Below are 12,500 nucleotides of genomic sequence, written 5' to 3' on the forward strand. Positions count from 1 at the left end.
ACGTCTACCGACTCGTGGTGGCTTTATGTTGTCCAAATTCCACTATTGCTTGACCCAAAATAATAACGTTCTTACACTTTGCCACTGTCAGATATAGGCCTCCCTCTGTGCGCTAAAAGTGGACGGGACATTAGAATCCTCTAATTAATACTCCCTGTCCACTCGAAGTGGCTCATACTTTCTTACTAAATTGCATACTAAACATTTGTTGTTATATATAACACTACATGGAATGGGCCCATTTTAAGCGGATGTGGGTGGCTCTTAAAAGAGCCTTTGGGTTCGAGTCGGGGTGTTGAGGTTCCGAAGAGAGTGGGTTTAACCGCCGAAACCGTACAGGGTGCGTCCCTGACGTTTCAGAGCGTAGACCACGTCCATGGCGGTAACGGTCTTCCTCTTGGCGTGCTCGGTGTAGGTGACTGCGTCACGGATCACGTTCTCCAGGAACACCTTCAGGACACCGCGGGTCTCCTCGTAGATCAGACCGGAAATACGCTTCACGCCGCCGCGGCGAGCCAGACGGCGGATAGCGGGTTTGGTGATTCCCTGGATGTTATCGCGGAGAACTTTGCGGTGACGCTTGGCGCCTCCTTTTCCGAGTCCCTTGCCGCCTTTGCCTCTTCCGGACATGGTGTGTTCGCTAGTTGAGTTCAAGTGAATGAATGATTTCAGCGCCGGTGCGCGGTGCGCTATTATCTGCGTTTGGTCGACCTGATTGAGGCCGGCGGCACAGAAAGCGCGCCTCTGTTATATGTTCGGAGGCGTTGCAAAGGGGAGGGCGCTCGTTCTAGGGGACTAGGGAGGAGCGATTTCAAAGATGACGTGAAAGCAACTAACGTGCGCGGGAAACATACTCAAATACTGATATAGGCTATGTGGAACACAAGGCCAAACTGTGACAACTGGGAGATCAGCTAGTACACTGTGTCCCTCTCCTCATATTGTTGTTGTTGTTGTTGTTGTTGTTGTTGTTGTTGCACCTGATTCTACTCATTGAGGACTTGGTAATTTAGGTGACAGGTTGTTCAATCAGCTGTGGCTGTCCAGGCCTACAAGAAAAATGGGTCCTGTTGGGGGTAGCCTACTCTACCGCTGGAGTTGGGAAACACTGAAATGGAAGGGGGACACGCAGTGAGCAAAACTCCTAACCACATAAAAACACAGACACTTGAGATCATTAAGAGCTATAAGGAGTCCATCAACTACCTGGTCAGTCAAGTCATATAGGGGGGGATTTCATGGCCACCTGCTGGAGCAGAAGTCATGTTTGCCAACACTGGCCTTAAAATCATTAAATTTAGGAGCTATAAGGAGTCCATCAACTAACTGGTCAGTCAAGTCATATAGGGAGGGATGTCATGGCCACCTGCTGGAGCACAAGTAATGTTTGCCAACACTGGCCTTAAAATCATTAGGAGCTATAAGGAATAAATCAACTCATCATTCAAGTCATATAGGGAGGGATCTTAGCACCACCTGCTGGATCAGAAGTACCCTTCACCGTAGGCACAAGAGAGCCATCATCTCTCAACCGGTGCAATTTCCATAAGTATGTGGTAATAAAACAAACAACGACAGCTCCTCATATAGGCAGTGGTTTCACACATTTTTCTCCAAGATGTTCAAACGTTCATAGATGACCAGCAGGGTCAAATAATAAGCACAGTGGTTGTAGAGGTTGCAACAGGTCAGTCAGTACATCAGGAGTAAATGTCACTTGTTGTTAGTGTTGTAGTTCCTATTTCTACGGTGTTGCCTACCTGCAGCAATCATGATTTACCTGCAGTGTTGATTGCAATTACGTAATTTGTCAACTCATAATAACAGATGTTTTGCAAACCGTTGATGTTTAAATAAATGGATTCCCGGTGTCCGGATACCTTTTCTCTTAAGGGATGTGATTGAGTGAATCCAAAGTAAGTTGGTCTAAATACATAATAGGATGAATCATTCAGGTAAAATAACACAATGTCTATTTGAGTCGAATCAACGTAATATAATCCTTTTTACGTCTCTATCATCTTTACTCAATGTATTGGACCACATCAACTCAACTTACTCAAGCTTATCTACTCATAAAAACAAGCAAAAAGATCTACTCAACAATATGACGTGTGCTTTTGTTGACTGTAATAGCTTGAGTACATTCCACAAAGTCATTTTTTACAGTGTATCTAAAGACACGTTTGTTGTGGTGATGCACTTTTTCTTTGACGTTGAACTTGCATTGAACAGACAAATCCATTTCGTTACAACCCTTTTGTAGTATGACTTAGGAATATTTGTTGATGATCCTAATGTCTATGCGTGAATAGTGATTGGTTGTTGGTGAAATATTGCTGAGAACCCATCATTTCCTGGCCTTTTTTCACTATTGAGCTATTTTGAAACATTTGTTTTGCTATTGGATTCATAATGGTGACCTGGGACAAGTAATTAGTGAAACCAGAGTTCAGCAGTTGCCATTAAAGCGATCGAACCAAGTCATCCTAATAGGCTAGTATTAGCCTAAAGCAGGGTTTCCCAAACTCGGGCCACATTTTGGGAGTTTTTGCCCTAGCACTACACAGCTGATTCAAATAATCAACTCATCATCATCAAGCTGGGAGTATTAGAATCAGTTGTGGAGTGCTAGGGCAAAACGCAAAACGCGCACCCCTTGTGGACCCCAGGACCGCGTTTGGGAAACGCTGGCCTAAAGAGCAAATGCTGAAAGGGACTCACCATGAGGTGCAGTACCCACATTTAACCACAAGATGGCCTCCGTGCTCCATTGTAAAGTTTGGGCCTCTGCATGAGTCTCTCAGCAGCACTGCAACATGGGACTTTCAAAGTAAGTTGGCATGCAATGTTTTTTCTGGACTGCATGCAAGGCTATTATTACACACAACTAATAGTGTCAATTATTCATCTGAACACAATTCTTGTTACTATTCGGCCTATATTATCACTCGTTTCTTTTTCCCCTCCTTTGTAAAGCATTTTACTGTGTTACTATATAGTTCAAAGGAAGTGGATGATGCCAGATGGTTGTGTATATACACACACACAAACATTGAAGCTAGACTTCAGGCAACTAAAAAGGTGCAATACGTAGCTTTTAGACGTGTTAGTGAACAACATACATGGTGGCTAATGTAGAGGTGCGTGTATACATGGAACAATTGTGCCTTTTTGATGGAAATATGGAGGTGGCTCTTAAAAGAGCCTTTGGGGGATATTCGAGTTCAGGTCATCCTCATTTATGCGCGCTCTCCGCGAATACGGCGGGCCAGCTGGATGTCCTTGGGCATGATGGTCACCCGCTTGGCGTGGATGGCGCACAGGTTGGTGTCCTCGAACAGGCCGACCAGGTAAGCCTCGCTAGCCTCCTGTAGGGCCATCACGGCGGAGCTCTGGAAGCGCAGGTCGGTCTTGAAGTCCTGGGCGATTTCTCGCACCAGGCGCTGGAAGGGCAGCTTGCGGATGAGTAGCTCAGTGGACTTCTGGTAACGACGGATCTCTCTCAGAGCCACGGTGCCGGGCCTGTAACGGTGAGGCTTCTTCACACCGCCGGTGGCCGGGGCACTCTTGCGAGCAGCCTTAGTGGCGAGCTGCTTCCTGGGGGCTTTGCCACCGGTGGATTTGCGAGCGGTTTGCTTGGTTCTGGCCATGGCGCTGCTCTGACAGTCGGGAGTATAGCCTCGAAATGCCTATGTGAAGTTTATAAAGCCGGCAGTGGCGCCTGCTGATTGGACACCATCTCCCCACCACCCCGATTGGCCCGTTTCGCAGGCCTCCTCCGTTGGCCATTGGACGGGAGGCCCGGCCTCTCCAAAACGACTAGTTACCGGAGTGTAACTCCAGTTCTATGAGTGGAGCGGAGCCCCATAGGGGAGCTATGCTCCTAGTGGTTTACCCTCTGCCCTAAGGCAGACGCAGCCTGAAACAAAATTATGCACACACCTACAGCCAATAGGAGTACAGGTGTCCCTATATAAGGAACCCCGTTCCCTCAATCTGCCTCCCGAGATATTATCTTCAGCGAGACTAGAGAGGGTCGGTAGGGCCTTAAGTCCTATGGGGCTCCGCTCCACTCATAGAACTGGAGTTACACTCCGGTAACTAGTCGTTCTATATCGTGGAGCTCCGCCCCATAGGGGAGCTATGCTCCTAGTGGTTTAAGGCGGAGCGAAACGCTCCAAAATGTACTCCCTGCCGAGCCTAACACTTCCCATTAAAAAATGCAAAGGTCAAGCCCAGCAATGGCTGCAACCAATTCCCGCAGTACTGCGACTAAAAACCCATCAAGGCGTCACAATATACCGCGTCATCGGTTATAGACCCGCCCCATCTAGCTCAATGACAATGTCAATGGCTGTTGGGCAGATCAATAGAATAGACGCCGTGCTAATCTGACTAGCAGATAGCCGTGCCTCAATATTCTATGGAACAAAATATACCAGTCATACTAAACTGAACCTCAGATAGATGACCTCACATTCTGTCCACTCAGTACATGTTTCTATATGCTGATACTGTCAGCCAGGAGACATGCCACAGAATATGCTCTTCATCCAAAGCGGACCTGATAGAGATCAGTCTATCATCCTGCTTCTCCCTCCTCTACCTCAAGATTCTCCTTCAGCTGTGCTGAGTGCAATCGAGATTGGAGTTTAAAAGGCTTATTCCTGACATAAGTCTTCCTAACCAGAGCGGACCTGATTGGAACCTGTCCAAGGTCCTGCTCTGTCCTCTCTTTCTAGCTCAAGAACGCCTTTCAGCTCTGCTGAAATTCGATCGAACAAAAGAGTTAGAAAACATGTCCATAATATGTTACTTCTAATAAAAGTGGACTTATGAACTTATTCACAATCCTGCTTTCTTTCTCTGTTCTGCTCAAGATCTCCCTTCAGCCACGCTGAGTACCGACCGAGCCAAAGAGTTAGAAGACATATCCAACAGATAGAAACGGATAAAAGGAGACGGTGTCGACCATGACGCTGCTCTACAAATATCCTCTACCTCTGTTCCTCTGAAAAGAGCAGTAGAAGCTGCTACTCCACGAGTGGAGTGCGCTCTAATACCCTGAGGCGGTTGTTGCCCCGCCGCCTCGTACGCCGTCTCAATGCCTTCACAAAGCCAATGAGACAAACGCTGTTTTGAAAGTGGTCTACCCAATGCAGCCGCACCGTGACACACAAACAGCTGAGGTGATGACCTAACCGCCTCTGTGCGCCTAACGTAACACGCCAAAGCGCGTACTGGGCACAGACAGTGAAGCTTTTCCTCACTCCTCTCCCCGTGAGGAGGGGGATGAAAAGCCCACAATTCCACGATCTGCGATCTATATGCACTGTTAATAACCTTCGGCACAAATGCCGGGTTAGGACGTAACACCGCTCTGCTCAGATCGCCATTAATGGCTAGGCAGTCGGGTCTCGTCGACAGTGCACACAAATCGCTGACTCGTTTAGCAGTAGTCAAGGCGAGCAACAGCGCCGTCTTGATAGACAGCATCTTGAGGGGTATTTGATTCAATGGCTCGAACGGCGACTTACATAGCGCTTCGAGAACCAATGCCAAATCCCACTTGGGCAGCGTAGCTCTAGGCCTTGGCCTAAGCCGTCGCGTTCCCAATAGGAAACGTCTCACTAACGGGTGAGTGAACACACTTTTCCCGTTAAACCCTTCATGACCAGCTGAAATTGCCGCTGCAAACACTCGAATAGTGGAGGGCGATTTCTGCTTATCAAACATAGACTGTAGGAATGAGAGCACACTCTCTACCTGACAGCTCATGGGGTCCACGTCCTGTGTATCACACCATCGTGAGAAAACATTCCATCTGCTGGTATACAACCTGCAAGTGGAACCGGCTCTTGCGCCCTGTATTGTTCTGATCACTGCATCAGACAACCCACGGCGCTTTAACCTGTCCCATTCAGGAACCAAGCCTTCAGTGGTTGGCCGATTATGGGCCATTGCCCTATCGAGCCTCCCGCCTGAATCAACGCGTCTCGTCGATGTGGAATTGGCCAGGGTGGCGCAATCAACATCTGACTCATCTCTGCAAACCACGGAGCCCCCGGGCGATCGGGCGCTATCAGTATCACTGACAGCCCCTCTGACCTCACCCTGGCTAGCAGTGGGAGAATGCAAGACAGCGGAGGGAATGCATACAGGAGAACTCTCGGCCACGGGTAGTGCGCGAATGCGTCTCTTCCCAATGGCGGTTCGTCCTGGTTCCTCAGAGAGAACCATAGGGGACACTGCGCGTTCACACGTGACGCGAACAGGTCCACCTCGGCTCTCCCGAATTGTTCCCAAATCTGTAGAACAATGTCCGGGTGCAGACACCACTCGTCGTCTCGAGGACCCCCTCTTGACATGATGTCTGCCCCTACGTTCAAGTAGCCCGGAATGTGTGCTGCTCTCAACGAGCGAAGGTGCTTGTGAGCCCACAGCCACAATTCCACTGCCGCCCGATGAAGGGCAGGAGACCTGACCCCTCCCTGGCGGTTTATGTGAGCCACTGTGGTTCGGTTGTCTGACCAGACCAGCACATCGCGACCCCGAAGGGTAGACGCGAAGTGGGTCAAGACCAGTCTCACCGTTTCCAACTCTAGGAGGTTGATGTGACGACCTGATTGAGGCCATGCACCTCCTATCGCTTGAGACTGACATGTCCCTCCCCATCCAGTCAGAGAGGCATCTGTAAACACTGGAATGTAGGATGACACCTTGCCCATCGGGACTCCGTGCGTGAGAACGCACGGGTTCCGCCAATAGTCCAAGTCTGCTCTTAGCGAGAGAGGAACCACCACCAACCGATGACGTTGACGCACTGGGTCTAGTCTTAGTTGGGCGAACCACCGCTGTGCTTTGCGCATGTGCAGAAGCCCTAGCGGGACCACAGAGTGGGCTGCCGACATGAGACCCAAAAGTGACATGATCGATAGCGCCGTTACTGTGTGATTCGGACGACACTTCCTCAGGGCTAGCAACAATGCTGCCCTTCGAGGGTCCGAAATTCGCGCCCTCATCATAACAGTGTCTAACTGTAGTCCCAAGTAGACAATCTGATGACTGGGCCAAGGTGCGCTCTTTTTCCAATTCACAGCAAACCCCAGACGCGTGAGATGCATCACTGTCTGTGTCGTGTGTGTGAACGCCAGCTCTGCTGACGGGGCGAGAATCAACAGGTCGTCTAGGTAGGCTAATAGCCTTATCCCTTGACGACGCAGCGGTTCCAATGCCGCCTCCACACATTTGGAAAACGTCCGAGGTGCCAGGGCGTACCCAAACGGCATCCTCGTGAACTCGTACGCCACCCCTTGAAAGGCGAACCGCAGAAACTTTCTGTGACGCGATTGTATCGGCACATGAAAGTACGCGTCCTTTAGGTCTATGCTTGTACAAAAATCTCCCTTCTGAACACATTCCAGTAGGCGTTTTGTCGTCAGCATTCGGAAGGGCCGTTTGGTTATGCTCTCGTTGAGAATGCGTAAATCCAAAATCGGCCTCACTCCCCCCGTCTTTTTTGGCACTAGGAAATAGGGCGAGTAAAGCCCCTTGTTCCTTTGCTCCCGGGGAACTACTGTGACCGCCTCCTTCGCCAAAAGTTCCGTAATCTCTGATTTCAGAGCGGCTACTTTGTCTGGCGTTTTCATCACCGTTTCCACCACTCCCCTGAACGGGGGTGGGGTTCGGCGGAATTGGAGGGCATAACCCTTCTCTAACGTCTGTTCTAGCCAGCGTGAGAGGGTACAGCTTTGACGCCACTGCCAGCAATGCATGGAAAGCGGGTGCGCACGAAGCTGTGGTGCATCCAGTAGGAAGGACCTGTATTCCTCTATGGCCCCTGCCGCCGCTATTCCCCAACACTGGGTTGGTGGAATAGCCCAAGGTGGGCCCCCCTTGAAAGGGAGAGGACACATCAGCTCGTTCTGGGTGAGTCGGGGGCTTTGATACGTTGGTTACGACCGTAACTCCAGTAATCTTGCCCTCCGTGAACGCAGCACGGGTCTGAACTGCGCTGTCTGAGGTACTGGCCTGAGACAGAGCGCTCTGCCCGGAAAGCGATTGCGTCATCATGTCATTGTCTGACTGAGACTGCCGCTTAACATGAGACCTATCCTTTACAGAATTCAATAGAACCTGAAAGGTGTGATCTCTGACTGACACCACACGGTGGCGCCACAATGCTTCTTTACTGGTCTTAGGCGGCTGCTCAGCGACACACTCAATGTGTGGCGAGCTGCGCTCATAGCCATGGGCATTGATACGTTCAGAACAATTTGGAGGCGTCCATACCTTGGAGGTATTCCCGCTCTCCGTGAACGTCGCACAGGTCTGATCTGCGTTGACTGAGGCATTGGCCTGCAGCAAGGCGTCATTCCCAGCTAACGGCAGCGCCTTCATGTCACATTGGGACAGAGGCATTTGCCTGCTATGTGAGACCTTTACTGCAGAGCTCCTAGGAGTCTGCAGTAAGAGATCTTTATTAGGTGAGCTAAGGCTGTGCCTTGCTACCTTTACCCTTTTCCTCTCTTGAGCGCGCTCAGCTACACACTCTAAGTGGGTTGAACTACACTCAAGATGGTGAGGGAGAGACATAGAACGTGAAGTGTTCTTAACCTTATGGAATAAAAGTCCTTCTTTGACAGTGTCAATGAGAATCATCTCTTTATTCACATATTTATAAAAACAGCCCTCCACGCCCTGAACAGTGGGGTGGGGGGGAACAGTAGGCCTCTCTGCGTCACGCGCCGGGCCGTCTTCTGCTCTCTCCCCCTCGCCTCGTCAGAGGTGCCGCCTTTTCTGGGACACCTTCTGGTGCTTCCAGGCTGGCCTCTGGACGACCTCCTTCTCCGGCGGGACCGACGTTGTCACCGTTGCTGCTGGAGGGGCCGAGCCCGCTCTCCCGCTGCTCTGGGTGTGCGTCTGTCGCCTGGCCCTTCGCCTCCCAGCTGACTTGTTGGGGGCGTTGGAGGTGGACGGGTTGGTTGGGGCTCTGCTGGCCTTCATTGCCAGTGGCAAATGTTTCGCCAGGTGCCTCCTCTCCTCGTCCAGTTTGGCGATGCGTTCGGTAGCGTCCTTCACAGCGAGGCCAAATAGCCCTTCGCTGGAGACGGGGGCGTTGAGCAAGGATGTCCTGTCGGTCTCCTTCATGGCCGTCATGGACAGCCAGAGGTGCCGCTCAGTAACCACCGAGGTGGCCATGGTCCTGCCCGCGCATATCGCCACCGCTTGCGTCAGGTGGAGTATGGCTCCAGAAATCCTGGAGGCCTCCTCCACTTCCTCACCGGTCAACTCTGACCTGCCCGTTGTGAGACGGGACAGGGAGGCCGCGAGGAGGGCGATGTTGTTCGCCGCTGCAACGCTCTGGGCTCCCAGCGTGAAGGATTTCTCAGCCAATTGGGCTGTGAACCTGTCCCTCTGTGCTGGCAGGGTGGCCTTCTTGGAGGCTGCCCAGGGACTCGAACCCGGCACTAGGTACGCCGTCATGGCGCCTTCGAGCCTAGGGATTCCCTTAGCTGCCCACTCGTATCCAGCCACTCTGGTGAATGGGGTGTACACTCTGGCCGGCGAACGCGCCGCCAGAGGTGCCCCCCACGAGCCCTCGACATATTTGCCCAGAGAGGGCAAGGCTGGAGCCATTGGCTCAGCCGCCCTTCTCGGCACGGAGTAGGGGCCGCCCTCCATCAAATCCACCTCCATTGGAGGGGGAGCTGGGGGCAGCGCAATCTCCAGTCGGGTGGCCGCCCTCTCAATGAGTCCGGGAAAGTCCGAACGCAGAGAGGCGGCCGCGAAGGACAGAGCCTCTGACCTGGCAGAGCTCATGTCATCTCCGCACAGGGAACCCTCAGACCTCACGCTTTCCGTAGGAAAGGGGGTCTTAAAGGCTGGCGCCAGAGCTCCAGATTGCCCCATTGGGACATCCGGCTCGGCGCTCTCCCCGTCATCCTCTGACTCAGCACTGCCCGCTGATGCCTCTGATCCAGAGGCGAGCACGGACATTGCGTCGTCGAGAGGGACCTCCTCTCTAAAAAACGTCCAGCGCTGCTTTCTCTCCTTCATAGGAAGGAGAGCGCAGGAGGCGCAATTAGGAGGGTTGCCGAGACCTTCCTTGGCATGCAGCGGTCCCAAGCACACGAAACATAGGTCGTGGGGGTCCGAAGTAGCCATGGCGGTACAGCGGCATAGGGCCCTGAAAAGGGCCTTTGGGGGTGGATAACTTGGCGTGCTCATTTAGAAGACGTTGACGGCTGGCAGTCAACGACGAAATTCTTCTTGAGTCTTCTAGGCTTCTTCACTCTAGTCCAGTCGCTGAAGATAATGGGAGGCAGATTGAGGGAACGGGGTTCCTTATATAGGGACACCTGTACTCCTATTGGCTGTAGGTGTGTGCATAATTTTGTTTCAGGCTGCGTCTGCCTTAGGGCAGAGGGTAAACCACTAGGAGCATAGCTCCCCTATGGGGCGGAGCTCCACGATATAGAACTCAAACTCCCGGTGCGCGCGCAATAGGACGCCGCCGGCCCTTTACGCGCAATAATAGTCGCCAAAGTCAAGAGTGACAGCTTATAGGCACGTATCATCTAATGCTAGCCTGCTATGGCAAATGAGGCCAAGTAGGTGTTGTTGTTCATGCAAGGCCTCATGTGGGCACAGAATGTCGAAATAGTTGTGTATACACCCACTCAATGTATTGCGGTCATAGAAAGGTACTTTGCGCTTTTGGAGAGCTAGGTGGTTGGCTCTTAAAAGAGCCTTTGGGGGTTGAGTAGTCAAGTTGAAGTCGCAGTAGCGAATTTACTTGGCTTTGACTGCCTTCTCGGTCTTCTTGGGGAGTAGGACTGCCTGGATGTTGGGCAGCACACCACCCTGAGCGATGGTCACACCGCCGAGCAGTTTGTTCAGCTCCTCGTCGTTACGGACGGCCAGTTGCAGGTGACGGGGGATGATACGAGTCTTCTTGTTGTCACGGGCAGCGTTGCCGGCCAACTCCAGGATCTCAGCAGTCAGGTACTCGAGTACGGCGGCCAGGTAGACTGGTGCGCCAGCGCCCACACGCTCGGCGTAGTTGCCTTTGCGCAGCAGCCTGTGCACACGGCCCACGGGGAACTGGAGGCCAGCACGGGATGAACGGGTCTTTGCCTTCGCCCTGGCCTTGCCTCCGGTTTTGCCTCTTCCGCTCATATTGGTAGCTTGAGAAAGTCACAGAAAGTCTGAATGAGCCGCTCGCCACTTCGAGAGCCGTACATATACCTCGCCACAAGAGGCAACGATTGGCCACCGGGCCGGTGTGGCCTTATCCAATTGGAGCGAGGGACAGACAGATGGACAGACAGACAGCCCTAAGCCGGTTCCCACCCACAGGCAGCGAGTGAGAGGCTACTTTGTTTCCCTCCGACTTTGTTACTTTGTGTCATTTCGCGTGAGCGCCAAAATGTCCGAAATGACATCCACACATTATTTCTCTCCAAATGGGAAACAAACAGCTGGTGAGGGTGCACTCTTGAGTTTGAAATCGAAGCCACTATAGTATTGTTATTGTTATTACATGGCACTTGTAACACATCACAGCAGCCTGCCTCTGAACGGGAATAGCCCAGTGGCTCATATATAAAAATGGCTGTTGAGGGTGCACTCGTGAGTTTCAATTCGAAGCCACTATAGTATTGTTATTGTTATTACATGGCACTTGTAACACATCACAGCAGCCTGCCTCTGAACGGGAATAGCCCAGTGGCTCATATATAAAAATGGCTGGTGAGGGTGCACTCGTGAGGTCGAATTTCTGAGCCATTTTGGCCCTCTATTATATGCCTCTCCCTTCGCACACACCCAGAGTGGGACAATGTTGTGTGCGTAAAAGTAGCCTAGTGTGCGTAATTTCTTTTCCACGACAGGTAGTACATGGAAATCAATGCGCTTTCTATGGAAAGAGGTGGGTGGCTCTTAAAAGAGCCTTTTGTGGTACAACATGTATCGAGTAGAACACTGTTTGTAATAGGTTTACTTCTTCTTGGGGGCTGCCTTCTTGGCCTTGGCTGCCTTGGGCTTGGCGGCTTTGGGCTTGGCTGCCTTTGTAGCCTTCTTGGGGCTCTTGGCTGCCTTCTTGGCCGCTGCGGCGGGCTTCTTCACCTTCTTGGGGCTCTTGGCGGCCTTTTTGGGTGTAGCGGGCTTCTTGGCCTTCTTGGGGGACTTCTTTGCGGCGACGGCCTTCTTGGCTGCTACCTTCTTGGGCTTCTTCGCCGCGGCGGGCTTCTTGGCGGCCACCTTCTTTACTTTGGGGACTGCGGCTTTCTTGGCGGGCTTCTTCGCCTCGACGGCTTTCTTGTTGAGCTTGAAGGAGCCGGATGCACCGGTGCCCTTGGTCTGGACCAGGGTACCCTTGGTGACGAGGCTCTTGACTGCGATCTTGACGCGGGAGTTGTTCTTCTCCACGTCGTAGCCGCCTGCCGCCAGCGTCTTCTTGAGTGCGGCCAGGGACACGCCGCTCCTCTCCTTGG

General features: G+C 52.0%; 3 protein-coding genes across 3 annotated transcripts in view; all 3 read right to left on the bottom strand.

Annotated features, from left to right (window-relative positions):
* Positions 1-318: 318 nt before the first annotated feature.
* On the bottom strand, positions 319-630 carry LOC311124736 (histone H4; the record flags this gene model as incomplete). The annotated part of the gene is made up of 1 exon (XM_084198839.1): positions 319-630. One exon carries the CDS (start codon positions 628-630, stop codon positions 319-321), a length of 312 nt encoding a protein of 103 aa, XP_084054965.1.
* A 10,167-nt stretch (positions 631-10,797) lies between these two features.
* On the bottom strand, positions 10,798-11,184 carry LOC311124753 (histone H2A; the record flags this gene model as incomplete). The annotated part of the gene is made up of 1 exon (XM_084198855.1): positions 10,798-11,184. The coding sequence occupies one exon, from the start codon at positions 11,182-11,184 to the stop codon at positions 10,798-10,800; it is 387 nt and encodes a 128-aa protein (XP_084054981.1).
* Positions 11,185-12,003: 819 nt separating this feature from the next.
* Positions 12,004-12,500, bottom strand: part of LOC311124733 (histone H1-like) — a gene marked incomplete at both ends in the record, with an annotated part of 624 nt that continues 127 nt past the window's right edge. Inside the window, one exon of the mRNA XM_084198836.1 lies at positions 12,004-12,500. This exon is cut by the window's right edge and continues 127 nt beyond it. Coding sequence (XP_084054962.1) covers positions 12,004-12,500 — 497 coding nt within the window.

This window comes from Coregonus lavaretus (assembly GCF_964263955.1).
Source record: "Coregonus lavaretus genome assembly, contig: HAP1_SCAFFOLD_497, whole genome shotgun sequence".
Taxonomy (NCBI): Eukaryota; Metazoa; Chordata; class Actinopteri; order Salmoniformes; family Salmonidae; genus Coregonus; species Coregonus lavaretus.